At 40.2% G+C, this 25372-nt stretch overlaps 1 protein-coding gene across 2 annotated transcripts in view; it reads right to left on the bottom strand.

The window, feature by feature from the left end:
• Positions 1-24593: 24593 nt before the first annotated feature.
• Creb5 (cAMP responsive element binding protein 5) overlaps positions 24594-25372 on the bottom strand; it is a 322169-nt gene continuing 321390 nt past the window's right edge. For both annotated transcript variants that reach the window (XM_076835867.2, XM_076835858.2), the window contains one exon: positions 24594-25211. In XM_076835867.2, coding sequence (XP_076691982.1) covers positions 25048-25211 — 164 coding nt within the window. In that variant the 3' untranslated portion in view covers positions 24594-25047. The remainder of the gene's footprint in view (positions 25212-25372) is intronic.

The following is a 25372-nucleotide window of genomic DNA, read 5'->3' as shown; positions in this document are numbered from 1 at the left end:
AGAACATCTTGCTCCAGTCATGACTCTTCAACTTGGCATGGTTGTTTTACAAGATGAAGTCATAAAACAAAATGGAGTCACATTTGCTCCTACTATCACAGTCAGGAGACTGACATTTTCTAAGGTGCTATGAAATCAAAAAACCACCAAGACCCACTCCTTGGGAAGCACGTGCTAAGGAGGGTACAAAAAGAAGAGGGATCTCTAACCAAAGTTCTATTCAGAAACTTCTAGAAACAACAGTAGTGCTTCTTGGTGTCCCTGAGTACCGAAGGATCTGGGGAGATTTTAATGCTGCTATGGAACTCTCCTGTTTCTTTGAAATCTTCCATCAATGGCTGGATTAAAATCCTTGGTCCTACATGAAAATCCAGCTTTGCCATGGCTGGGAAGGAGGCTATTTGGTATTGTCTCTGTCCCATCATCTCCCGCTGAGGACAGCCTGCCTGGTAAGGAAGGCCGCGTTTGGCTTGCTGTCCGGAGAAGGGTGACTACTGCCCTGGTTGTTTGAACAACATCTTTCTTGGTCATATTTTGATAGTTGCCCACTGTTTTTCTAACACAGATGAGGAAGGGTGAGCCTCTTAGGGGAAGTTACTGTTTCTTTCCTGAGATGCTCAGGAGGATTAATGTGGGCCAGGGTGGGGAGCAGGGAGGACCCGGCTAAAATCTTGGCAAGGGCTTAAGAGTGGGCCCCACCTAATAGCTGACAGAACGCACGGTCCTGATCCAAGCTGTTCCACAGATGTGAGCCGGGTGCCTCCCAGTTCCAGCTGATGTGGCTTAGCGATGAAATGGCACCGTCCCCTCAGGAACCCCCATTGCTGAACATTTTACTCAGGAGATAGGCTGCTTGTGATAACAGTGGGTTAGGGACCCAGCCTTTCACACCCGTCCTTGGGTGACCTCAGACACAGGAGGCAGAGACAGTGAAGGAAACCTTTGCAGAGGAGAGCCTCCTGTTGCTGGTGACGCTCTGTACCCCTGAGAACACGGGGACTGGCGTGGGAGCCCAGCCACATGGCTGCAGGGTGTGTGGGGAAGAACTGAGGTAGGCGGCCGGGCTGGTGATGCAGATATTTATTATTTCACTGAATGACTGCTGAGTGACAGGGGGGCCTTACATCTTAGCGGGCTGGCATCCATGAAACATATTTCCAACGTGAATCGTAAAAGAAATAACAAAAGTATGAAATGGCTAATTAGGCAGCCATTTCACAAAAGCCCTGCCTGATGACAAGTTTCTTGGTCAGTCTCGCCATTTGCTCGTTTCCAAGCAGAATGAAGTCAGAGTCCCTGAATCCTGGACTCAGTGGAGGCTGGGCGTGGGGGTGGGGGGCAGGCAAAGAAAGAATAAGGCTGAACTATTCCACGTACCTTAATACATTTATAATGTGTTGGTGAATTAATTGCCTTTTGGAAAGCTCTGGGGGCACTTCAGTTTTTGGTTGAAAGGTGTGACCTCCAGTCATAGAACAAGGATTCTAGTCAAGTCTGCTTGCCTGCTTGCTTTTCTTTTCTCCTTTCTTTCTTTCTCCCTTCCTTCTTTTCTTTCTTTTTTTCTTTTCTCAGTACTGGCAATTGAACCCAGGGGTACTCTACCACTGAGCTACATCTCCAGCTCTTTTTTATTTTGAGACAGGGTCTTACTAAATTGCTGAGGCTGGTCTTGAACTTGAGATCCTCCTGCCTCAGCCTCCTGAATTGGGGAATTACAGGCATGTGCTCAGGAAGTGTGCTTTTTCCAAGACATGCCACTGCTTTCTGGAAGCATGTGCAAGACCATGGGCTCTTATTTCCCCCTGTACAAGTGGCACAGAGAACTTGAATGCTTCAAAAGAAGCATTCGAAACAGGTAACCATGCTCTTGAGTGACAAAGACCTATTTCTATTCATCTGTGCAGGAGTAAACAGTGTATAGCAAAGATGAAAAGAATGAAAAATGTTTTCTCCATTGTTTCAGGCTAACAATACACAGCTCCTTATTTAGAGAAAAGAGCCCAGAGAAGACAGCACTCTGGTAGCTTCCATAGCTTCCACAAATGATCTTCTAAGCATTGGAAGAAAGATGGTGAATTGCAATAGTATTTGGCTTAACTACATAAAGGGAGAAGATCCATCCAAGAAGCAGAGAGGAAATATACACAAGGTGAAAGAGAAGGCAAAGGTACTTCGATTCTCTTTTATCTTGGTATGTATGGACTAACAGGCTGACATGGTAGGAGTTATTTCCTTGAACATTCCATATCACCTTAGGACCTCTTTGTTTCAGTGCTTTGCTCTACAAACTACCCTCAAACTCACTGGCTTAAACCAACCATATTGTTTGCTCACAATTTTATGGATCAGGCATTCAGGAGGGGCGTGGCTAGGCAGTTCATCTCTGAGCTGCATCTCATTTACTTTGTAACTCTGTGTGTATATGGTGTGCCCACACATGTGTGCGCTCAGCATGGGTGCTGGGGATAGAACCCATGGTCTTGCACATGCTAGGCAAGTATTCTACCATGGAGCTATAGTCCTAGCCCCTAACCCCTGTAACTTTGATGGAGCGCTCTCTCTCTCTCTCTCTTTTTTTTTAAATTCAGTTAAATGATGCCAATGAACTTAATAAATGAATAAATCTCATCTGAATCCAGGGCTTAACTCTATGGTTCTCTCATGTTGGTGTGGCTGAAAGAATGTGAACTGGAGACGTAATGCAGGTTGGCTGGTGGGAGTTTCCTCCTGTACAAGTGGCACAGAGAACTTGTATTTTTAGATGCAAAAATGAGGATACGGAAGCTGTAATCCAGGGCAAACCAGCCTTAATGACCCTCCTTGCCATCATTCCCATGGCTTTGGCTCCCTGGTGACACCCCCACATGAGTGTGCCTGAGTGGGCTCCTTCTATTGCTCAGACCACCGATGTGTGTAAACACACACACAAGCCTATATGTTTACATCTACCTGCCTGTCTACTAGAGAGAGGGACATGGAGCAGGGGAGAAAGAGGAACTGCTTAAAATGTGACTTTGGTAGGTAGGATCGTTGCTCCTAGTAAACAGTACAGCCTTGTTTTAGAAAATTGAAGGACACTCTCATACTGCTCCAATCCAGGTCATATTAGAGCACATTTTAATTAAACAACTTTCTCCAACTACATTTTACCACTAAGGAAAAAGCCTTAGTTTTTTTTTTTTTTTTTTTTTTTTCCTGCCTGGATGGGGATGCAATGAATCCAGCTTCCTTGAAGGGCTGATACCACTGGCAAGAAAGAAGTTAGAGCTGTGGCTGCCCAGCTTGCTTCTTTCCAGAAAATGGGATTTAATTAGACATTCTTTTCAACAGCTCTTACTAATCAAAGGATTAGTAAGGCCAAGTATAGCCTCTCAGGAGGAAATATCTGGAAGAAAGATGATTTTGTGCACCTTGAAATAGGAATAGGGAAAATATGGAAACAAATATTTTTGGCCTTAGGGTTAGCAACTTCAAAATGCCATATTCAGCTCTTCAGAGTCTATTTTTTTCATTTTAAACTTAATGTCCCTTTTACTCAGATTTAAAGGTCATTTTCTTATGCTTTCATCACATTTCTTCAGTTTATTACCTTTGGACTTTACCTATTGGCTAGAATAAAGAGGGTATTTGTTACACTGAGGCAAATTTAGACAAAAGTTTGTGCTTGCCTAGCCGGGAAAGAGTTTGGAGGACCCAGACGATTCGGGTCAATTGGTGATCTGCTCTGAGCTGAAGACCCTGCCGCCAGGGACTGTGGGGTGTCAAGTGGGTCTAATCCAAGCCAGGTGTGGAGGCTGAGGTAGGAGGACTGTGAGTTCAAAGCTAGCCTCAGCAAAAGTGAGGCACTAAGCAACTCAGTGAGACCCTGTCTCTAAATAAAAATACAAAATAGGGCTGGGGATGTGGCTCAGTGGTTGAGTGGCCTTGAGTTCAATCCCTGATACAAAAAGCCTCTCCCAACTTCAGCCACATCGAACATGCTTATCTGGTAAAACTGGTTAGCACTGAGGCCAAATATTGGGTGTGAAGTCAGGCTAATATAGGGGAAGGGGTCTCACTGCACAGAAGGTAAGTAGCATGGTTAGAATTCCAACCAGGGAGCCCCATGGGACTGCCTGATGGACACGTGTGTGTTGTTCCAGGGTAAAGAGTTCTGCCAGGACAAATGGCCCCCTCTGGACAAAGCCAGTGGCATTAGCAGGGAGATGGCCAGGAGCTGCACTGTGCATTTCAGTCCAGGTGTGCTTTTCTAGAAGCTTGCAAGTTACAAGTTCATCACACCACTTTTGGACTAACTTGAAGGAGGTAAATGAGAAAAGTGAAGGCCCTAACTTGTGCATTATTAGGCAAAAAAAAAAAAAAAAAAAAAAAAATCTTGCCAGTGGATATCAGAGTTCTTAAGTAGGATTTTTATATTTTTATTTTGTGCTGGGGCCAGGTGTGTGTGTGTGTGTGTGTGTGTGTGTGTGTGTGTGTGTGTATGTGTGTGTGTGTGTGTATACCGGATTGATGATAGGTAGAGATGATATAGACAGATAGATACTAGATAGAACATTTATGTCTTTGACATTATTATAGAAATCTATGGTATATATTCAGTTTTCTGAGCCCTTTCTTGGTGCCAAGCTCTGTACTAGGTGCCATATGGGATTATAGAAATGAATAAGCCACACCACCAATCCCACAGATGCTATCGTCTAGTGGGAGAGAAACACACATAAATATTGATATGAAGCACATTGTGATAATGCTATGATAAAGAGATGACTAGAGCCCCAAGGGAATAGATGTTAGATACATTCCCATTGGCAATATCTTGGAAAAGGTTTTATGGAAGAAGAGGGTCATGGGCCTGGGCTTAGAGGATGTGGGAGCTCCGCAGGGTTAGTGGAGGGATTCCTGGCAGAGGGGGCCAAATGAACAAACCTATCATCCAGGGAGAAGGCACAGGCCTTGAACGGGGAGAGGAATGGCAGGGACAGAACATAAAGGTGGGGAAAGGACAGAGAAGTCAGCAAAAATGTGAAGGTGCAAGGTAGTTTGGGGTGAACCAGTGGAATTATATTTGGATGCACCAAGTTACTGACTCTGGGCTTTGCTTGGTACACAGTGAAGAAACATTGAAAGTGCAGGACTTGGGGCAGGTGTGTGTGTGCGCGCTGTTTTGTGCCTGAGTGTTTGTGTATTTGTATGCATGTCAAAGAAGGAGAGAAAAGGGCAGGGAAAGAGAGGGAGGAAATGAGACACAGAGGAGATCTGTGCTTTCAGAAGGAACTCAGGTAGCATTTTGGCAAACAAGAACAGGAATGGCGACAGGGAGGCCAGTTGGGTATTGCAGTCATCCAGCTCAGAGCTAAAGAGAGTCTATAAAAAGAAAGAGGACATGGTGAAGAGGAGGCAGATTCAAGTTTCACAATGAAGGCAAATGCTAAGGCTTGCTGACTGGTGAGACTGGAGGCCAGAGGTGGTATGGACGCATAGGAGATGAGGATAGGAACTCGGCAGGACCAAGCCTGCATGGTCTTCCCACGCCTGGGATGGGCCACAAGAAGAAGGAAGAAGTTTGCCCATCCATATATTCTTTCATTATTTCATGCAGGAACCAACCTAGGGATTGAGTTACAATGGAGGCCAATCCCAAAACACTGAGAATTCGGGTTAGGAAATCATGAGATTAATTCAGGTCCAAGGTACACACACTTGGGATTTGTACTTTTAGAAGTGATGGATGAATGTAGGGAACCTATGGCTCATGAATGATGACCTTCATTCATGGAAAGAAGGTCTCATCAGAATATGTGACCTTCCCTCCTTAACGCTTCATTTAGTGTGACTTAATATATTTTTGTTCAGAAAAAAGAGCACTAAGAGAAAAAGCTATTGTTTTCACTAAGGAGAAATACAAGAGGTGTGTGTGTGTGAGTGTGTGTGTGTGTGTGTGTGTGTGTGTATGTTTGTGTGTGTGTATTCACATACATGCAGCCATTTGATGCCTGAAAGATATTTAAAGTGGGGTAAAGTATTTTTTCCCTATAAAAATTACCTGTTCTTTGCCTTTTCTTATGATTGCAATGTTACAGGTGCACGTTTTTAATCTTTTTAAAGTGAAATTCACCTAGATGCGACGCCTCTTGGACCTGAATTATTTTAGGTTTAGATAGAACCTGGATTGTTTTCGCAAGCCTTGGAGACGGGCCCACTCAGGTTCATTCATGGTTGGACATTTCTTGGTATTTGCTTACATAACCCTATCAGGACACAGCTTCAATATTTTATCAGGTTTAAAGGGTAGTTTTCATCACATGGCATTGTGTGGCCTGCAGAATGGACTAGGAAGGAGAAAGAAGGGTCTTGGCCTGTACTAAGTGACATAACTTTAATATACATTCTGATATTGAAATTTTATCCACCTGATAGAAAGACTGCAGGTCGGTATCACTGTATTGGTTTTGCTTGTATCATGAAGCTGGCCATTATAGTGCAGCATGCTTTACTTAAGAGCATCTCCCCTAGCTGGCTTAATGGACTCCTGGACATAAAAATTGCATACTCCTGACCTGTGCCTATGCTGCCCCCATGTTCTGGGGAGCTGGGCAGAGTCTAAGTGCTTGATTTGGCTGTTTGCATACCAAAAGGAAGCTCAAATTCTTCTTATAAGTGAATACTTGGAAGGGAAGTGGAAATTTATCCATTAGCTGAAAGAGCGGAATGCACTATAGGATGTAGAAGAAGCACTCTATTTGATTATTAAGTGTTTTGTAATCTGAAACTGTAAGTTAACAATAATAAAATGACGTGACCCAGAGGCAGAACAATTTTTTAAACTTTAACATGAGAGAAACAACACCACTGTGGCTACTCAGAGAAATCGCCTGGATGCTTTCAGAAATTTGAAAACATTCTCATATAAGTAAATATACTTCCCACATCATGTACAACCACAAGAATGGGAAGTTACACTCCATGTATGTATAATATATCAAAATACATTCTATTGTCATATATAACTAAAAAGAACAAAATTTTAAAAAAGAAATATTTTCCACCACCATTTAGAATCACCCTTGGAAGCAAGTGTTTTCTATCTGAATTTTTTTTTTTTTTTTTATTGCAGTGTTAAGGATGGAACATGGAGCTATTCCCCTGGCCCTCTACCTGAATTTCTAACTAGTTCTTTGAGTTTTGTCTTTCACTAAATTGTCTAAGGATGAGAAACACATCCTAGTTGGAGACACTTGCAGTTGCTTTTCTATGAAAGCTCCTCAGCCCCCTTGTTCTGATCTGGCTTCTTGATAGGTCAACCTGTTCCTAAATGAAATCAGTAGATTTCAAATTTGCATCAGCTAGAAGTCTGGTGGATCCATAGCTCACAGGAGTCTTCCTTCCTAGAGTTTCCAGTTTGAAAAGTCTGAAATGGATCTTGAGATTTTACATCTCTTACAGGTTCCCAGGTGGTGGTGGTGCTGGGACCACACTTGGAGAACCACTGAATTCAGAATTATTTTTTCCTCTAAATCATTAACTTTCTTACTTGATTATATTGATGAACATTTTATTGAATCCGTGTAAATGGATCTACATAAATTATTTGGTACTGCAGAGTATCCCACGATATAGCACCCGATAATTATTTTACAGTTTCTATAGATAGATTTTCTCTGTTTCGTTTGGTTTCTCTGACTATGACTTTTACAGTTGTGACCATTATGTATAGAGAATCCAGTGATTTCTAAGGCATCTTCACTGCTGTGAACAATCCAATGAGCTTAATGGAAGCTTTTCTCTGGTATAACTGATCAACTAACAACAACAGCAAATAACAAATCAAATTAGGAATCATAGGAATGAACAATGTGACTGGGTGAAAGGAAGGCCTAAGCAAAATTTGGGGTGGAAAGTGAACAACAAAGAGTTTTGAAACAGAAATAAGGCAGTTGAGGCTGTGTATTTATGAATGAATGAAACCTGCCCCTGCTCCAGTGAGGATAAGAGGTCTTTTTAGCCCTTTTGGTTCTTTCCTACCCCTTCCTTTGCATGACTGAGGTCTCTACACTAAGGCCACCTGATGGAGAATCTGTACCTATAGAAATACTTTTCAAATTTTATGGCTCATCAAAGACCTGAGGCTTCTCGTTAAAAATGTCGAGTCTGTGTCATATGTCTGGGGCCAGGCCTGAGATTCGGTGTTTCTAAGAAGCTGCCAGGTGATGCCAGTGTGGCTGGTCCACCATCCCCAGGACCAGCACCCATGCAAGCATGCAGCAAAGTGGCAGGGCAGGGTAGGCCCCAAGGAACCACACTGCTTTCTTAGAATCATTGCGCCATTTTGTTATCTTGCAGCCATGCCACCAAATGTTAGCTGGCGTCACTAAGACAGGGGTTTATGTTTTACTCCCTGTGATTGAAGTGATCCTGAGACCTGAGGGTTCATATCATGATATTATTTAGTTATTTTTCAAATCTCTAAGACAGGCATCTTTCTCCTTTGCTAAATTGTCAGACTGTCTCCACTTTTCAAATGAGTCTCATAACTTGGTTTTGAAGTCAACTGTAGGTTTCTGGCTCTTCTTGATTCTGAGTACAAAGATGAACAAAGGCAAAGTGGGCAGTGATCCCACAGCTGCCTTTGAACACTCGTGCTTTGGTGGGTATACAGCCCCCAGCCTAGGGAGTGGGTAGTATCTGCTGATTCTTTTCATAGGAACAGGGCAGCTTTTTTCATTTGCATAAGTTCAGTCCTTTTCAATGCCTGGTGTGTATTCGACCCCAGTGAGTTGCTGGTCAGGGCAGTTCAATAAATTTTTATTGAGCACCTTGTGCATTTATGACCCTCATGAGGATATCAGTCTAGGTTTTTAAGTTGATCATAACCCAGGAGAAACACTTAGACAAAAGAGGAATTCTTTTAGGTGAAGACTGGAATAGAGTCACTAATCAGTGACCCAGAAGTGAGGAAAGTCTGCTGGGTAATGACAATGATCCTGCATATCAGGATGGCCAGGTAAGGGTTCTTTGGATTCTTCAGAATCCCCCCGCCCCCCCTACAATTCAGGTTTTCAGCTTCTGTGTTAACCAGATAAATCTGGCTATTTCCATGAAATTCACTGCTTCACCAAACTCTTCCTGCAGTCAACATAAGGTATTCGGTGGCATGGTGAAAGTGAGTTTTTCTTAGTCTGTATGCGTTTCTTCAGTTTTGCAAAAGTAACATGTCCTCAGCCCTGTGGTGGTGTTCATGTAATGTCACCTAAGGAGATAAGTATTGTTGTCCTGATATTACAGGTGTAGGAACTGAAGTCTTGAGAAGTTAATTTGCAGATTCAACAGCCAATGAAGGAACCATCATTTAGGACTGGAAATGCTGACTTAACAACCATTGTACTCTCTGTGGACCTGTGGGCTTTGTGCATTTATAGAAGAATGTTCCTTAATGCATTACGCATTTACAATTTTTATTTTTATTATCCCTGATGAATTTCTGCTGTACTGTACTATTCAGGAAAAACTTAAAAATGTTTAAAAAGTAAATAAAACTAAGTGGCTGTGAGAGATTGGTTTTGTAAACTCCTTAATGTGAATCTAAATATTTTAATCTTTTATTAGTTAATGCTATTTTGATTTAGTCAAGAAGTAGCCCAGGCACAATAAAGTAAGTATCATCATTCCATCATTAATGTTTAATTCACAGTGTGTGGACTCGGAGATGATTGTTATAGTAATTGGATCTGCCAGGGCAAAGTCCCTGGGATCTAAGAGAAAGGCTGCTAACCCAAACACACAAATGAGGCCTTTGTAACTGGGACCATGTTGGGAGAATTTCATCTGAATGAACTAAAAAAAAATCAGTTTTAATTTATCTTTGCGTTTTAGTTAAATGTTCTCTGTTTTCCTGTTCTTGTTTTATTTTAAAAGAGAATTTCCTTATTTTGTTGTTCTAGTATGACTTGATTTGAATGACAATGATATATTTAATTTCCAGGGCCAATAGGAAAAATGAAACAAAACATTGGCCTAGAAATCAGGAGGCCTGGTATCCAGTTTCAGTTGTGTGACCTTGAGTGAGTCATTAATGAACTCAGGCCACCGATTCCTTACTGTAGAGTGAGAAATTTGAACTAGCTACTCACTGGTGATTGCTTTCAGTTCTAAGCCCTCCTTTTCTATTATTGCTTATTCCTACTATCAGAAGCATGAAAGTCAATGTCTGTTCCTTTCTTCTGCATCAGTCAAACCAGGAAAATTGCTATTTAAAGAGCAAAATGAGACAAACAAAAACATCCCAGTGGGTTAACAAAACAGAAATTATCTTCTTGCTTCTATAAACTCCAACATGGCTGCCTGCCAGTCAGCTAGCCTGTAGACCCAGTTTTTTTGATGGAAAAAAAAATTGAGAACTTTTTATATACCACAGGCATACACCAAACATAATTCTGATGACTTTATGCATGTATTTTTTCATTCAATTTTTATAGCAGCCCTATGAAGTAGATACTACTATTAGACCCATCTGCTATAACAGGAGACTGAGTCACTGAGAGATTAATTACCTCACTCAGGTTTAGACTGCCTGAAAACAGTGAAGCCAAGCTAGAGACCCAGGTAGTTTGTGCTAGAGCTTCCCTCTTGAGAGCATGTGCTTGTGGAGGGAAGTTTCTTGGTGCCTGCCATAATAATTGGCTGAAAGCTAAGGGACACGTGAGAGGAAATGTGTGAAAGGTCTTCATAAACCAGAAAACATCATAACCTAATGTGTTGCTCTCTGAAACCACTCCTGGCTTCAGAATCTTCAAAGGCTTCCTGCTGTCCACAGCTTGAAGTTTCAATTTGTTAAAATGGCGTTGGACCTTCACCATCTCGCTTCCAGATTTCTTCTCTCCTCCTCGCGCCCCTCCCCAACAGCATATAAATCACCTTCCCAGAAGAGGGTCCAAATATTCTTACCCATTTGTCTATCCAGTTTCTGTACATCATTTCCCTGCACCCTAGGCCAGCACTCAGCCTAAATCATCTTTGTACCCTGATGGTACTAACAGTAAGTGCTAAATAAAGAGAAGGAGATCCATAAATAAGACAAGATTTAAGGTAGTGGAGGTGGACTCCATGAGATTCAGGTAGAGTAGCTTTGAGCATGAAGCTTCTGTCTTGCAACTCTGTTCTCAGGGGATAGGAGATGGCAAAGAAGCAACAGGAACCTCACAGTTCAATCAGAATGTTGAACTTATGATGTGGAATCCTGTACAAAATGAAGTTATTGTGTGACACTGTTGTGAAGGTTCTAGGATCAATCTCCAGAATATAATGGTTGAAGTAGTTATGTATGAAGAGGCTTCATTTAATTGATTTGTATAGGAGGCCTAGTCTTGCCTCACCTTTGAATGACAGTTAAAGAAGAAAGTGTACATAATTAAATCAATGCTCGGAGTTCACTGAAATGGAAACGCATGATCCAATGGGGCAGCTGCTATCCATTCTTCATGTCTTTTTTGCTAACAGAACCTCATTGTGTTTGGGATGGTAACATGCCCAGGCTCTAGGGATGGATGGTGGATGGTCTTAACCAGTGCTTCCAAACTTTATTCATGACTTAGCCCATATAATATGATTATATTTGCATACCACACTGTGTTAATCTGGAGGGAATTTGTAGACATTAATATGAGGCTTGGATAAAAAAAAATTACATTCTCTTTAAAGTATTTAAGTAGGATAAGAAAAATAAAATACAATTATTTTGAAAGATATATATAATTAAATTTGGATAAAAATTTTCAAATCAAATATTTTCTAATTTTTTGATGGGAAACACAAGCACATTTCTAGAAATCTAAATGATAATACTAGGTTTTAGATTTGAAATGGTCAAATATGATTTCTCATCCAGTTTCTTAATGATGACTTCTTCAAATTCTTGATAGTCATCACAGTTTTGCTCACACAAATTGGTGGCTAAAAATATTGACACCATATGTACAACCATTCCAAATTTGTAATAGTTGAAGTGATTATTTAAAAATCTGACATTTCTTTGACAGATAGAATTCCAAAATTTCACTCGATAATGTGAGGTCTCAATTGCAGTGAAAATTTCTATATCAAATGACTCAAAATAATAATGAAACTCTATTTCCAGGATGCATAGTCAGCCTACAGATAGGTTGGATGCTAACAAAATGGCACATCTATTGCACAAGGACTTACCCTTGATGCAGGTAAGACCTTAAATTAAGGATGTGTAATGCGAGCTTGGCCTGTCAGGGGCCCCATTTAACTTCTGTTATCCCCAAGCTCTCATGAGCTCACCTTGGTTCTTGCAGTCTCCCCATTGCACCCCTGATGTAGGAACATTTCCAGCAATGCCATAGACTGCTTGTTCCTTGAGCTGGCTGCTCCAGGGTACATCCAGGTGGAGCATGCTCCCATGTCTCTAGCAAGTGCCAGATATTTCTCCCTGTGGTCACTACTTGAAGGGACCAAGGCACATCATTGAACAGGACTCTACTTAGGCCTCCTTCCAAGGAGTTCTGAAAGAGCATGATTATGGCCATAAACAACTAGTCATCCCAAAGAGTCAGGGGTCCATTTATACCGCACAATTATAACCAATAGGCCACACCCAACATGGCGGCACTCTAGCTGGGAAACTTAGGTCTAACTTGTGTGATGAGCCTCTTCCCCATATTCCAGTCTATTTGAAAGGTAAGAGTAGCCAAGTAACTTAGTTCTAGTGAGGGAGATCCAGTTAAATTGTCTAAGAGCATGAGTAGTTCTTTTTTTTTTTTCCTCCTGAGTGAAAGAAAATAGATAAACCTGATGCTGATCCCTCCTGCTCCTTCTGCCCTGAGTCGGGGTGTGCGCTGGAGCTTCAGCAGCTGTCTTGTGAACAGGAAGCAATGAGCATCTGGAAGAGACCAGGAGTACTGCAGAGCTGCTGGTGTTGCCATCTTCAAGTTCCAGGACCAGTGCCAAGGACTCTAGCTCCAGATTTTTCTTATTATATGAGAAAAATAAAGTCCTATGTGTTTAAGCCAGTGGATGCCGAGTTGTCTGTTATTTGCATTTAAAACATCTTCCTTATACAGTCATTTCACTATATACCCAAGGACACATAAAGAATGAAAGACATTAGACTCCTCTATCTATTTATGAAAGTATTCCTTAAGACAGTTCCATTCATGGGCAAGTATAATGCTAGTTTTGCAAATATTCTTTAAGAAGGAGAACATAAATTTGATTATTCTGTGAAAGAGTGTGGATATTCTGCAACACACGTAGCTTGTCGATCTGGAGAGCACCTTTCCCACACATTCTGTGGTAAGACCTTGACATGTGCAATGAGAATGAGCTGCAGCTCCTTGCACAAACTGGGCAACCTGACACCTCCTTTCCTATGTCAACCGGAGTGGCACAGACTCCAAGGCCTGAAGAAAGACTTCTCATGAGAGCTTGAGTAATGGAGCATTGGTTAGCTTCTATTGCTTCCAAGCAATAGAACCCATTTGAACTGTCATAAACCAAAGGAAACATTTATCAAAAGGACCCTGGGCTAACTTATGTGAAACCAGGCTGTGTGCAGAGTTGGGTTTGCAGCGAGTCGTTAAGAACTGCTTAAACAGGAAATAAGCATTTGCACAGCTCTGTGTCTCTTGCTTCTCCCTCTGTCCTGTTGACTTTCTTTCTTTCTCTGGCCATAGACTAAATTCCTTTGCTTGCAGAAACATGGCTCCTGGTAACTCTTTTGAGTTTTACATCTTTTAGATCCAGCTACAAGAAAAACACACACACACACACACACACACACACACACACACACACACAAACTCTCTAGGTTTCCTGTCCCAATAGCTCGTTGCTGGGACTCATTGTTGCATAGTGAGCTAAGGGAAGAGTATTAGACCAAGAACCTGTAGCCAAAGGGTGGGTCATGGGAACTTCTTGCAGGAGCCAGTTGGATAGAGTCGGGTAGAGAAATTTTCCAGAGAAGGAAGTGGTAGTGATTGTGGGTGGAGTGCCACAGACAGCCACTATAGAAGCTGTTCCCACCTTAGCCCTGAGTGAGTTTGTCCTGACACAGAAGACACATACAGAAATCGGCATTGGCTTAAGGTCACAGGAAATCAATAGGCAAAATGGCATTAAAATACAGAAATATTAATTTTTACTCCAATTGTTTCAGTAATTTAAAAATAATAGTTGCAGATGGACACAATACCGTTATTTTATTTCTTTATTGTCTATCTGGAGAGCACCTTTCCCACACATTCTTAGTTTGAATGTGGTGCTGAGGATTGAACCCAGGTCCTCACGTACGCTAGGCAAGCGCTTTACTACTGAGCTACAACCCCAGTCCCTGTAGTAGTCACTTTTAAACTCATATCCCTTTTAAGTTCATGCTACCATTCTTTGGAGCAATTAGCATTGCTTTCTTGCAGGCTTATTGAGAAGAACCATACTGTTCGCTTGAGACAGAGACTTCTTTAAAAAGAAGTTTGGGAACAAGGGTGGTTCCTAACCTTATCCTGGAGAGATATAATTCTAATATCCTTGCAAATACAAATGTTTCGGAATCAACTATGAGATTAAAAGAAAAATACAGCAATGATCTTTCTTGGAAAGAATACGTGTAAGGTCATTTTAAAGTCAGACAGTGGAAAACCATTACAAAACGTGACAAAATAAAATCTTCCTTTTGCTGTAGGTTAATTCTTATATTTTGAATTTTAAGGCCTACAAGCTGGGTCATAATATCTAGAAAAAAATAGCCTGATAAAATTACCATTTTCTAATCTTCAATGAATATTTGTTTAAATTCCAAGCTTTCAGTGGAACAAGAATTCATTAACCATTCATTCAATAAGTATTTGTTAACATCTGTTCTAATCTGACTTTGTGCTGGTCTCCCCTCTGTACTTTGATCTCTTGGTATGTTTTAAGAATAAATGACTATATTTCTTTTTTTTAAAGAGAGAGAGAGAGAGAGAGAAATTTTTAATATTTATTTTTTAGTTTTCGGTGGACACAACATCTTTATTTTATTTTTTTTAATGTGGTGCTGAGGATCGAACCCAGCGACCCACGCATGCCAGGCAAGCATGCTGTCACTTGAGCCACATCCCCAGCCCAAACGACTAGATTTCTACGAAGTAGTTTAAGCAATACCAACTATTTCCCTTCAGCAACCATTTTCTTTCTATTTGGAAATCCCGTTATCTCTTCACAAGAAGCTCCAAACACATGAAACTGTTTCCCCTGACAGAGCTGATGGGATTTAGGGCAGTGGGTAGAGGATCTGCCTGATATGGCCAATCAGTTCCTGTCCTGCAGAACTGGAATAAAAAAAATGGTGACCTCAGGGATTGGCATTAGACCTTGAATTGGAAGACTACAGATGTGCTGGTGGGTGAGGCCATCATCTTGGAGCAAGAAATGGTGGGCCCACCCAGAAGCAATTGAGTTATTATCAAGCCAGTTCACACAGAGAAAAGCAGAAATGGAGCAGAATAAGTTCCTATGTGGCTTGTCTGAGAGAATAGCCATTTGTGACTTTCCAGAGGCTTCCTTATGATAACTGCTCTAGAACCTAGTTGGGCTCCATGAGCTATCTGTTATGTCTTTATAAGACATCCTCTATCACTTGAGCCTACTGGACAGTGTTCCTGTTTCTTTAAGCAAATCCAGTTGGTCTAGGAAGTAAATCAATCAAGATCAAAGTGAGTGAGCCAAATTTAAATAGAGAATGCTCCACTTATAACGTAAACATAGAGGGTGGATTGTGTAGATGCAATATGAACCATTTTAGATTATCTTGCTAAATGAAATTGAAGAAGTAAGAATGTGTTAGGCATGAAGCAGCATCTTCTTATTTTATTCATTTAAAGGAACATGTAGGCAGCTGCCCTCACAAAGTACCAGGGCAAGTGACTTACAGGAGACTTTTCCTAGTCTATTGGGTCTATGTTGTAGTAATATTGCTTTCAAGATATTTATGGAAGTTTTCTGCCAATTTAGCCTCCAATGGCACTAAGCCAATGTGATGTGAATGAAGACGCAGTAACAGACGACACACGAGATGAAACATTGGTTACTAAAGACTTCAATGGCTTTATTTGGGATTATATATAACACCATTTTCAGCAATATGGTTTTGCTAGGTCCACTAGCTAACAGACAACTATTTTTCAAATGTTATAGATACCCATCCTTTCAGTCCCTTCAAAAAGTCATCTATAGTTGTCAAAAGGAAGTAGTCCCTGAAGAAGCTCCATGTTTTTATCATCTCACAATGAACATATAGTCATGTGCTATTTGATGAAGGGGATCTGTTCTGAGAACCATGTCATGATATAATTGTATTGTTGTACGAATGCTATAGAGCATATTTAAATAAATTAGGATAGCTACGCCATCACTTGGCAATATCATCTAATGGGACCATCATATATGTGGTCCATTATTGATTGAAATGTTATTATGTGATGTGTGATGGTATGAAGGTCCCTAAACACAAGCAGATCTGACTTAAAAAAACTACTTTTGTTGAATATGAAAATATGTAATGGGAAATTAAAATGCCATCCAGTAAACAACCAATAACCAACTGCAAATAGCCAAGTGTAAGGTGGAAGAACATTAGAGACACATGGGATGAAAGGTAGGAAGATTAGAGTAGTCTGTATTCAAAGTATAAATCTAAGATCATAATTTTTTTTTAACCAATAGAAATGCTTTTGAAACTGTAACTGAGCATGGGATGGATATTAGAAAGACTCTCTTGGGAACTATGAGAATGGTGAAGGGCCTAAATGCAAATGCAACAGGTAGGATTGCATCAGAAAAGCACTCATTTCATTCAAATTATTTCTGTCACAATTGCAAATATGTTGTATTGAAACTGTGTATGTGTTGGATGACATGCCCTGGTACATGGTTATAAGATATGGCTGCTCTGACCACTGGACCAGGTGGGTGGGTTGAACATTCTGAGAGTAAGAAAGAGGACAAAAGGGAAAAGACAGGTCATCCTTCCCACAAATTTTTATTGTGTGCCTGTCATGTGTCCACTGTTCAAGAGCATGGGTCACAGGGATGAACAAAATTGAAAATGCCTCAGTTCTTACAAAGTTTACATTCTGTTGGGTGAGTCAGATCATAAAAATAACAACAAAATACACACTGTGTTTCATGGTGAAGAGCACTATAGGAAAGATGAGAAAGAAAGCTGAAGGTGAAGAAATGAAAAAGAAAAATGAGAGTGATGGAATGAGAAAGAAAAACGAGGGCTAAAGAATTTTGTATAGGATGGTCAGAAAAGTCTCCATGGAGAGCGGGAGACCCTTGAATGAGTGAGCTGTGCTACAGGTGGGTGAAGAAAACTGAGTAGAGAGAATGAACAGGTTGTGAAGAGACTCAAATAGATGGTGCTTGAGATGTTTGAGGCACTTCATAGGTTGTATCATGGAGCTGGAGGGGTGGACAGGGAAGTGAAACGGTGGATGAGTTCAGGGAATTAATGGGGTGAGGTGGGTCACGGAGGACTTTTAGAGAACTTGAAGTAGACAGTGGTAACGATGTTTGTTTTGCCCCTAATTTCATGAGAAGTCGCCATCAAGTTTTGAGTAGTGAAGGGACAGGGTTTGACTTCCATTATCAAAGCTTCCTTCTGGCTACCAGTTAGGAAATTATTGTAATGATCCAGGTGAGACACACTGAGGTCTGAGACAGATCCTAATAATACTGCTAAATGATAGTTAGGATTCTGATCTTGCTGACAGATCAGACATGAGAATAAGAGAAAAAGGAGAATAACTAAAAAAATTCATAAAGGAATGAAAGTCAGAGGAGGAAGGGAAGCAGGGATGCGTCTAGAACACATAGGGCTTCTCAGGAAGTCAGGTAAAGAACTCCAGGGGTGGATTGTCTGTGTAACTAGCACGTGATCCTTGGCTCCTAGACATATACAGGAACATGATCTAGACTGGGATGTTTGTATTTCTTGCCTGTTAAGATGTGACAGTCCCAGATTCTTATAGTGAAATGAAGTTATGTGGCCAACCCACTATGAATGTATTAGACGTGACCTCAGCTAGTGTTACGGCTTGAATATGAGGTGTCCCCCTAAAGCTCATGTGTGAGACAATGCAACAAGGTTTACAGGAGAAATGATTGGGTTATGGGAGTCTTAACACAATCAGTGGTTGAACCTCCCAATGGGATTAACTAATCGATAAAACTGTAGGTGAGTAGGGTGTGGCTGGAGGAGGTAGCTCCTCTGTGGGGGTGTACCTTTGCAGGTATATATTTTGTATCTGGCAAGTGGAGTCTCTCTCTGCTCCCTGATCATCACATGAGCCACTTCCCTCTGTCACACTCTTCCGCCATGATGTTCTGCTTCACCTTGAGTCCTGAGGAATGGAGTCAGCTGCCTATTAAAACTGTGAGCCCCCAAATAAACTTTTCCTCCCCTAAAATTGGTCTTGTCAGGTCTTTACGTCACAGCAGTGAAAAAGCTGACTAAAATAGCTGGAGAGTTGATGGAAGAGGAAGTGGGAACATAGTAACATCAGGAAGGGAGAAACTCTCACCTCCTCCTTTCCTTAGATAATGGTGACTCTACAAGGGTAAGCAGTGGTGTCCTAGGCCTGAATGAGAATGTGTGAGGAACAGATGCATTAACCCCAGCCCCAAATTTCATCAAACGAAGGTTACATATATTATTTGCATTTGAGTGCTTTATTATATTGGAATTGCAGTGATATTAACATTTGTACAAATGCACAAAATCTTGTCTCTTCTTGCTAGAAAGAGATGTAAAAATCTGACCTAGTCCAACAGTCTTAATGAACTCACTGTCCATTGGTAACAATAAATGTGTTCAGGATGCAACAAAAAGCTTAACATAAAATTAAACATATTAAATGCTGCAGCAAATATTTACATGTATGTACCCCCAAGTTTTTTCTCCTTCCAAAAGGAAGGTGGTTGCTTTACAGATAGACAGACAAACACAAATGCTTTGCTGTTTACAACGACAAACAACCCCAAGTCCAGAACTTAAAGTGACAGCACCTTTTTTTTTTTTTTTTTTTTTTTTAGTGTGTGTGGGGGGACTTCCTCAGTCAACACTTACTTTACACAGTGCTAAACTTTTTTTTCCTTTAAATTATAATTTTGGACAATATTTCTATTTCCATTGTCCTAGAACATTGTGTTTGAACGGAGCCTTTTTTTTTTTTTTCTGGGTCTTTTCAGAAGATCCCCAACCTCATGCCCTCACCAGGGAGGACATTTCAAGCTTATATTTTTTCCAAAACAATGGTGGTAGGCAGCTTCCTCTCTCTGGGAGGTGGATGGGGTTAGCAGAGGTTAGAAGGAGAGGGGGTGAGCAGGTCTTCTTGTCTACTGGCTGTCTGGTTGGAAAGGGTCCTTTCTCGTAAGCCCACTGTACTTGGGCACTGCTGATACCTTCCAGTGTGTCCTGCCGTGTAGGAGCACTGGCATTCCAAAGGAGCCAACTAGAATCTAATAAGCTTGCTGTGCGGAAGATTTTAATGATGTATTTAATACTAATTTATTCAGGTCCCACATTCTCAGTCCTGAGGCCAACTTATATTATTTTTTAAAAAATTCTATAAAGTTCTATCATATAAAGCTTAGTGTAAGAAAACCGTAAGTAGCTTAGGAAGAGCTTTCTAGATCCTGATGTCTAATGAGCTAGATATTGTAAGTTGGTTTAAATATAGCAGTTGATAATTATTGATTCCTTTCTGATAATAAGCTTGGAAAGGTATCACAGTGCCACTTTCAGAATATTAATCTTTTAACAAATGCTGGCAATTTGGCTTTTTCCCCCCTCTACAGCTTGCACTTAAATAGGTTTTTCTTTTCTTCAAAAAATAGACGATTTATAAGGAAAAAAATATATAAACATTCTTTAAGCAATTTGGCTACAAGCATTACATCACCGAAAAACTCCACAAGAAATAGTAAAATATTTTGAATGGACATACACTTTTTCATTTTCACAACAATGACAAGATAGGTTTTTTTGTTTTTTTTTTTTTTTTAATTTCTTTGTGTGTTTATTTTGGTATTGGATCTTACTTGTAAGTTTATTGCTCCGGAGTTTTCTTATTCTTTCTTAGACTATAATTGTGAAATAGAGGTGCTGTCTCTAATCATGTTAACAAGGCAACACTGTATTTTTTCGAGACCTAGGAATGAAATCGATAGGGACATTGCTATGTCGGCAGCCCCAGGAACTACGGCTAGGACAACAGTCAAAGGTGCACCATGATGCACAAAAGAATAAGTCTCCTGGCTCATTCAGGACACTTTGGTTTGGAGGACAAGATAGAAAATTCTTAAGTAGCTTAGCTGCTGCCTCTCACATCTGTTGCATAATATAACATTTTTTTAAAAAACATGCTGAGAATAAAGGACAAAGACTATAAACCTATAGTGTACTGGCTCTTCTTGGCATTCTTGTAGCAGGCTTCACCTAGGCTGGTGTGAGAAACACGTCTTAGCTATGCTACTCACGAATGCGCACAAATGTACCTGGTGCAAATATTCTGTAAAGTATTTTAAATGACGCAGCTCAGAGCCTTAGAAGAAGGGCAGAGGAATCCTCAAGGGGGGAGCAAAGGCAAGTTTAAAGATAGGGAAGAGGTTAGAAAGAGAACAAGAGAAATGGAAAGGAATCAAAAAAGCTAAAGTGCAATTTTAAAATATAAATTATTTTAAAAGCAGAAAAGAGATTCTAAATTGCTCCTGTTCGCATAGGCACGGTTTTATTCAAATGTAAATGGGTTGTTTCCTTTCCCTTCTCAGATACACTGCACAATGGGGCTTGAATGGCTTAAAGCTGCTGCATCTTGTTTGGGAAGGGGCGGGAAGCTCTAAGGAGGCTGAGCAGTGCAAGGCCTTCTGGGAGATGGGGAGAGAATCAGAGATGAAGCTGTTTTTGCAATTTTACAAGAAAGCTGTTCCAGTTATAGTTACTGATTCCCTTTAGCGAAACTCTGCTTCCTAAATTAAAGAGCTTACTTTAAAAAATGAAAAGAAGAAATAAATGTTAAAAAGAAACGGTTCAGAGTGTAGATTTAAAAATAACTCACAGAGCAATACAAATCCTCGAAATATCTATGCACAGAGATCTAAGCAAATGTTTCCACCAAATGATGGTGAACAGCCATTTGAAACCCTGAAAAATGAAAAATACACACAACTAGGGTAGTTCATTATGGACTAATACTTTAAAAACAAGTAGATCCTACAGAAGAATACTGTTCAAATGGAATGTTTAAAAATAACATTTATTAATAAATATCTTATAAAATTCTAAATTAATAGATTCCTGTTCAAATTTTGCTTTGGTCCTTGAATTCCACTGTATACACACATACATACATATACACTTTCTTAGATGGTTTTAATTAATCAGAAAGAAGCACATTCTATCCTAACTGGATGGCTAGTTTTATAGCAGTTACTGATGCTTAAAAGACCAAACGCTGATCTTTTACTGTAGCTGGTTTAGGACTTTAATGACAAACTCAACTAATCTACTAAAATTTGTTTAACAGGCAACAACTACTTGAATATTGTCCGTTGACACCTCTCTCTGGGAACATGCACTGCACTTTATTTCATTGACTAGATGAGCTACCAAAGGGCATTTGCTCTAAGTCACCCTACTTATTATAACATATGCCTTGACGGCACACAAGCCTCTTGTCTCCCTCAGGGTGTGCTGAGAGAGTGAGGTGACCTGAATGCACCATGAGGGGAGGGTATGAGTGCAAAGGGAAAACATCAGACTTGACACCCGGCTTTGAAATTAGTACATTCATCCATGGCTGGGACTTCGACTATCCCTGTCCCAGCATCTTAGATGGAGAAATGTGTTAAGAACAAACAATTCAGATGCAGAAACCTCCACTTAGGTGAGGATTCATCAAGTAGAAATGCTTTCAGGTGTACTAAGTTGTTAGCCCCAGCACATTAGGCAGGGGAGGCACTGTAGAAGTTTCCAGTAAGCTGGCAATGGCTTCCGAGGCAGATCCAGCCAATGAAGAAAGCCACACACAAATGAGAGGCAACGCTACAGGGACATATCCTCCCCAGGATGGCGCTCTGAGGGCCATTTTCACTGACTTGTAAAAATGTATACATGGCTGGAGAGAGAACTGGCTTAAAAAATGTTTTCATAGATTGGCAAGATTTGTGATCTGGTGAAGGCTCAGCCTTTAGGTGAAGTCCTGACTATTGGTATGCCAAATGCTGGATGTGACCAGTGAATCTTGCTGTTTGGGATCTCAAGCACTGGCAGCTAGCTGGCATTTCCCATTTACTGTATTTCCATACTGTGAATGAACATACCTAAAGGCCCTGAATCTAACAAGAAGGCAGTTTACTCTAATTATACGTTGAAGCGGGTTTGCTAACGTGTGTGGTTGGTTTGCCTACTTAGCATAAAAAACAGACATAATTGAGCTATAAATAATGCACATCAGTCAAACTGTCGAGTTGCTGAATTAAGCAAACTCAGGCAAGTTCTTAACTGCAAAGGCTTTCAGTTTAACAACTAAATATTTCAATCAAGAGAAGTAACTAAATCATAATTTTAGTGACAGGTCACTCCCTGGGCATTTTGATATTACTAATGGATTTTTTAAAAATCCATTTCATTAAGTGCTATGCATCAGAAAAGAAAAAAGGAAAATTTTGTTTACTTAAAGCAAAACAAAATGAAAAAATTTTAAAAATACCCCCCAAACCCCAATCATTCCAGTTCCTTCTTTTCCTTTTTCGTGTGTGCTGGGGGGAGGAGGACATATAGATGGTACTAGGAAGGAATTCTAAAAAAAACAAACAAACATATTTTTGATTTCAAAACAGCAATACAAATGTTAACTTCTTTTTAAAACTAAATCTTAAACATTTCTTAAGAAGCCAGTCAGGTTAAACCATTGTTACTGTTGGAAAAAAACATAACTATGAATTCAGTATTTAAAATACTTGAAAATGATATGTTTCTCTAAAATATAATAGAAAATCCTTTTCATTTGCATTATTTTTATGCTTTTCTTTTTCATTTTTTTTCTTTTTTTTTTTTTTGTATTTGTTCTTATTCTTAGACCATATATCCAAGTCCTAAGTTGTACTGAACCCTCAAAACCATCTTTCAAAAGCACTGCATACATGGAAAGATTGTTGATAAATATTGATTTAAAAAGTAAGTTATTAGATAAAACTGAAACTAGTTATAAAAATCATGCTTCATGGTCCTCATATTTTCTCCCTTTTTTTTCTTCTCCAAAATAGATTCTTAAACTATGGTGAGAGGAAAAAAAGCCACATCCTTCCCTTTTCTGAATTCTTATAAAAGTGACACTTTTTGTAAAATACTGTTGTTTTAAAACGCATACAGAAACACACACACACACACACACACACACACACACACACACGGAGGTCAAGCATTCAAATGGAGATGAAACACCAGCACCTGCCTAGACTGCTAGAGAGAAACACTAGCCCCTATTATTTGTGAAATGCAATATTAAAACATGAGCACAGTAGAATGGCTTGTTCCAAGGAGGCACGACTGTGGTTTGGGTCCTATCTGTTTTTTTTTTTTTTTTTAAATTTTTTTTTATTTTTATAATGGGAAAATTCACGTAGGCTGTTAAACATATAAATCAGAATTATTCAGAAGGGTGGAGTGAGCAGCTTGTGCCACTTATATCCATGGGATTCCGTCAGCAGCCACGGAGCGCTGTGACGGTTCTGGGAGCTGAGAGCACCCCAGGGAAACACTGGACTTGCTTTCTACAGGAGTGAGTCTGCTTTCACCCACCAGAACAGCAGAGCTAGTTCTATAGGCTTAAGAAAAAAATAATAATAATAAATCTTAGGCTATTAGCAGCTGATGATTGAACAATGTAATCTGTGTAGTGAATAGAGCCCTTCTGAATTATTATATAGTGCATGGATTTTCAACATTATAGACAGGTTGTATAAAACCAGTTGTAATTCTAGGGTGTGATGTTATAGCCCCGCAACATAATTTGGACTTTCACAACTGGGGCTTACAAATCTCCCTCTCCTACTGTCTCCACAGCTGGCATTCAACAGTGCTTCACCTATAACTAAACCACCTTTATTTGCTCTGATTATTAAAAACCTTAAATCAGGCACATTAAACATCTCCTGGTTACTATTTTGTAAAAATCGAGAATTGAATGAACTCCAGCTGTGGGTCACAGGCAAATGAAGCAATGGCTAAGTCTACATTTTTGAGGTTTGCTTTTTCTTTTCTTTAAACATTATTTTTTTTCTTCACATGTAATGCTAAAGGGGAAAAACATAAAACAGAAGAAGGTTAAAATGAAGAGTAAACAGGGAGCCCAAGATAAAGTGTAAATAGAGAGGGAAATTGGGCATTTGAGCAAGTGGACCAAGAGAAGAGGAGAGGAGGGGAGGTGCTTGGTGGTTTTATTAGGACGTGGGTGGATCTTCTAATTTGTTTTCTGGTAAGACAGAAACAGTTGCGGAAAGGCTGTGTGTTTAATCTGGGATTCTGGTGATGTCACAGCGCAAGCTCAACATGAGTTGTGACATCATCAGATTTCCTACCCAGTTACCTTGATCAGTCTCACTTGACATCTAGGTATGCCTCATTTTGGCTAAAAGCTGTGTTTTAACAAGAGTCACTGTTTCAGACAAAGGGCTGGAACTGATAAGAGGGAAACCATGGCTATATACAGAAGAGGTTCCGTTTATAAACAAGTAACTGGTACCAGAAAATTGGAGAAAAGCACCAAAGCGTTTCCCAAGCCGACAGATATTAATTGCATAACTCCCTTTTTTTTTCTTATATAACTAAGTATAAAAGACAACATTTCCATAGTAACTATAAAAATGAAAGCCAGTCTTTGAAGGGCTGAGGAGTCTTCCAGCTCTGAGTTAATTCTAAAAATGCCCTTAGGAGAAAGGGTGCATGGTATGCTACAGCTCTTCTTGGAGGCATGGTCTGACCCGTGCATTTTAAAGGATTGGATTCAGGTCTGTTCGGTGAGTAGTGAGCTGACTGAGGGTGGAGCTTCCCACCACCTCACTGACTGACGAGGAAGTAGTGATGGTGTTATGCTGGATGACCTGCTGCTGTGAGCAAGCTGGGACAGGACTTGCGGGAGGACTACTCTCCGGACCTAGGAAAAAACACATATGCACACACCAATATAGCTTTTTCTTGTGTGGACTTGCAAACTCCTCAGAATAAAAACAGGACCAGACATTGACTTGACATGGAAGGGTTGCGCACATTTTCTTCTGGAAGTTGAATTCAAAATTTCATTTTAAACTGGGGTCA

Source organism: Callospermophilus lateralis, chromosome 1, assembly GCF_048772815.1.
Source record: "Callospermophilus lateralis isolate mCalLat2 chromosome 1, mCalLat2.hap1, whole genome shotgun sequence".
Lineage (NCBI taxonomy): Eukaryota > Metazoa > Chordata > Mammalia > Rodentia > Sciuridae > Callospermophilus > Callospermophilus lateralis.
This window is presented reverse-complemented; position numbering and strand designations above follow the sequence as displayed.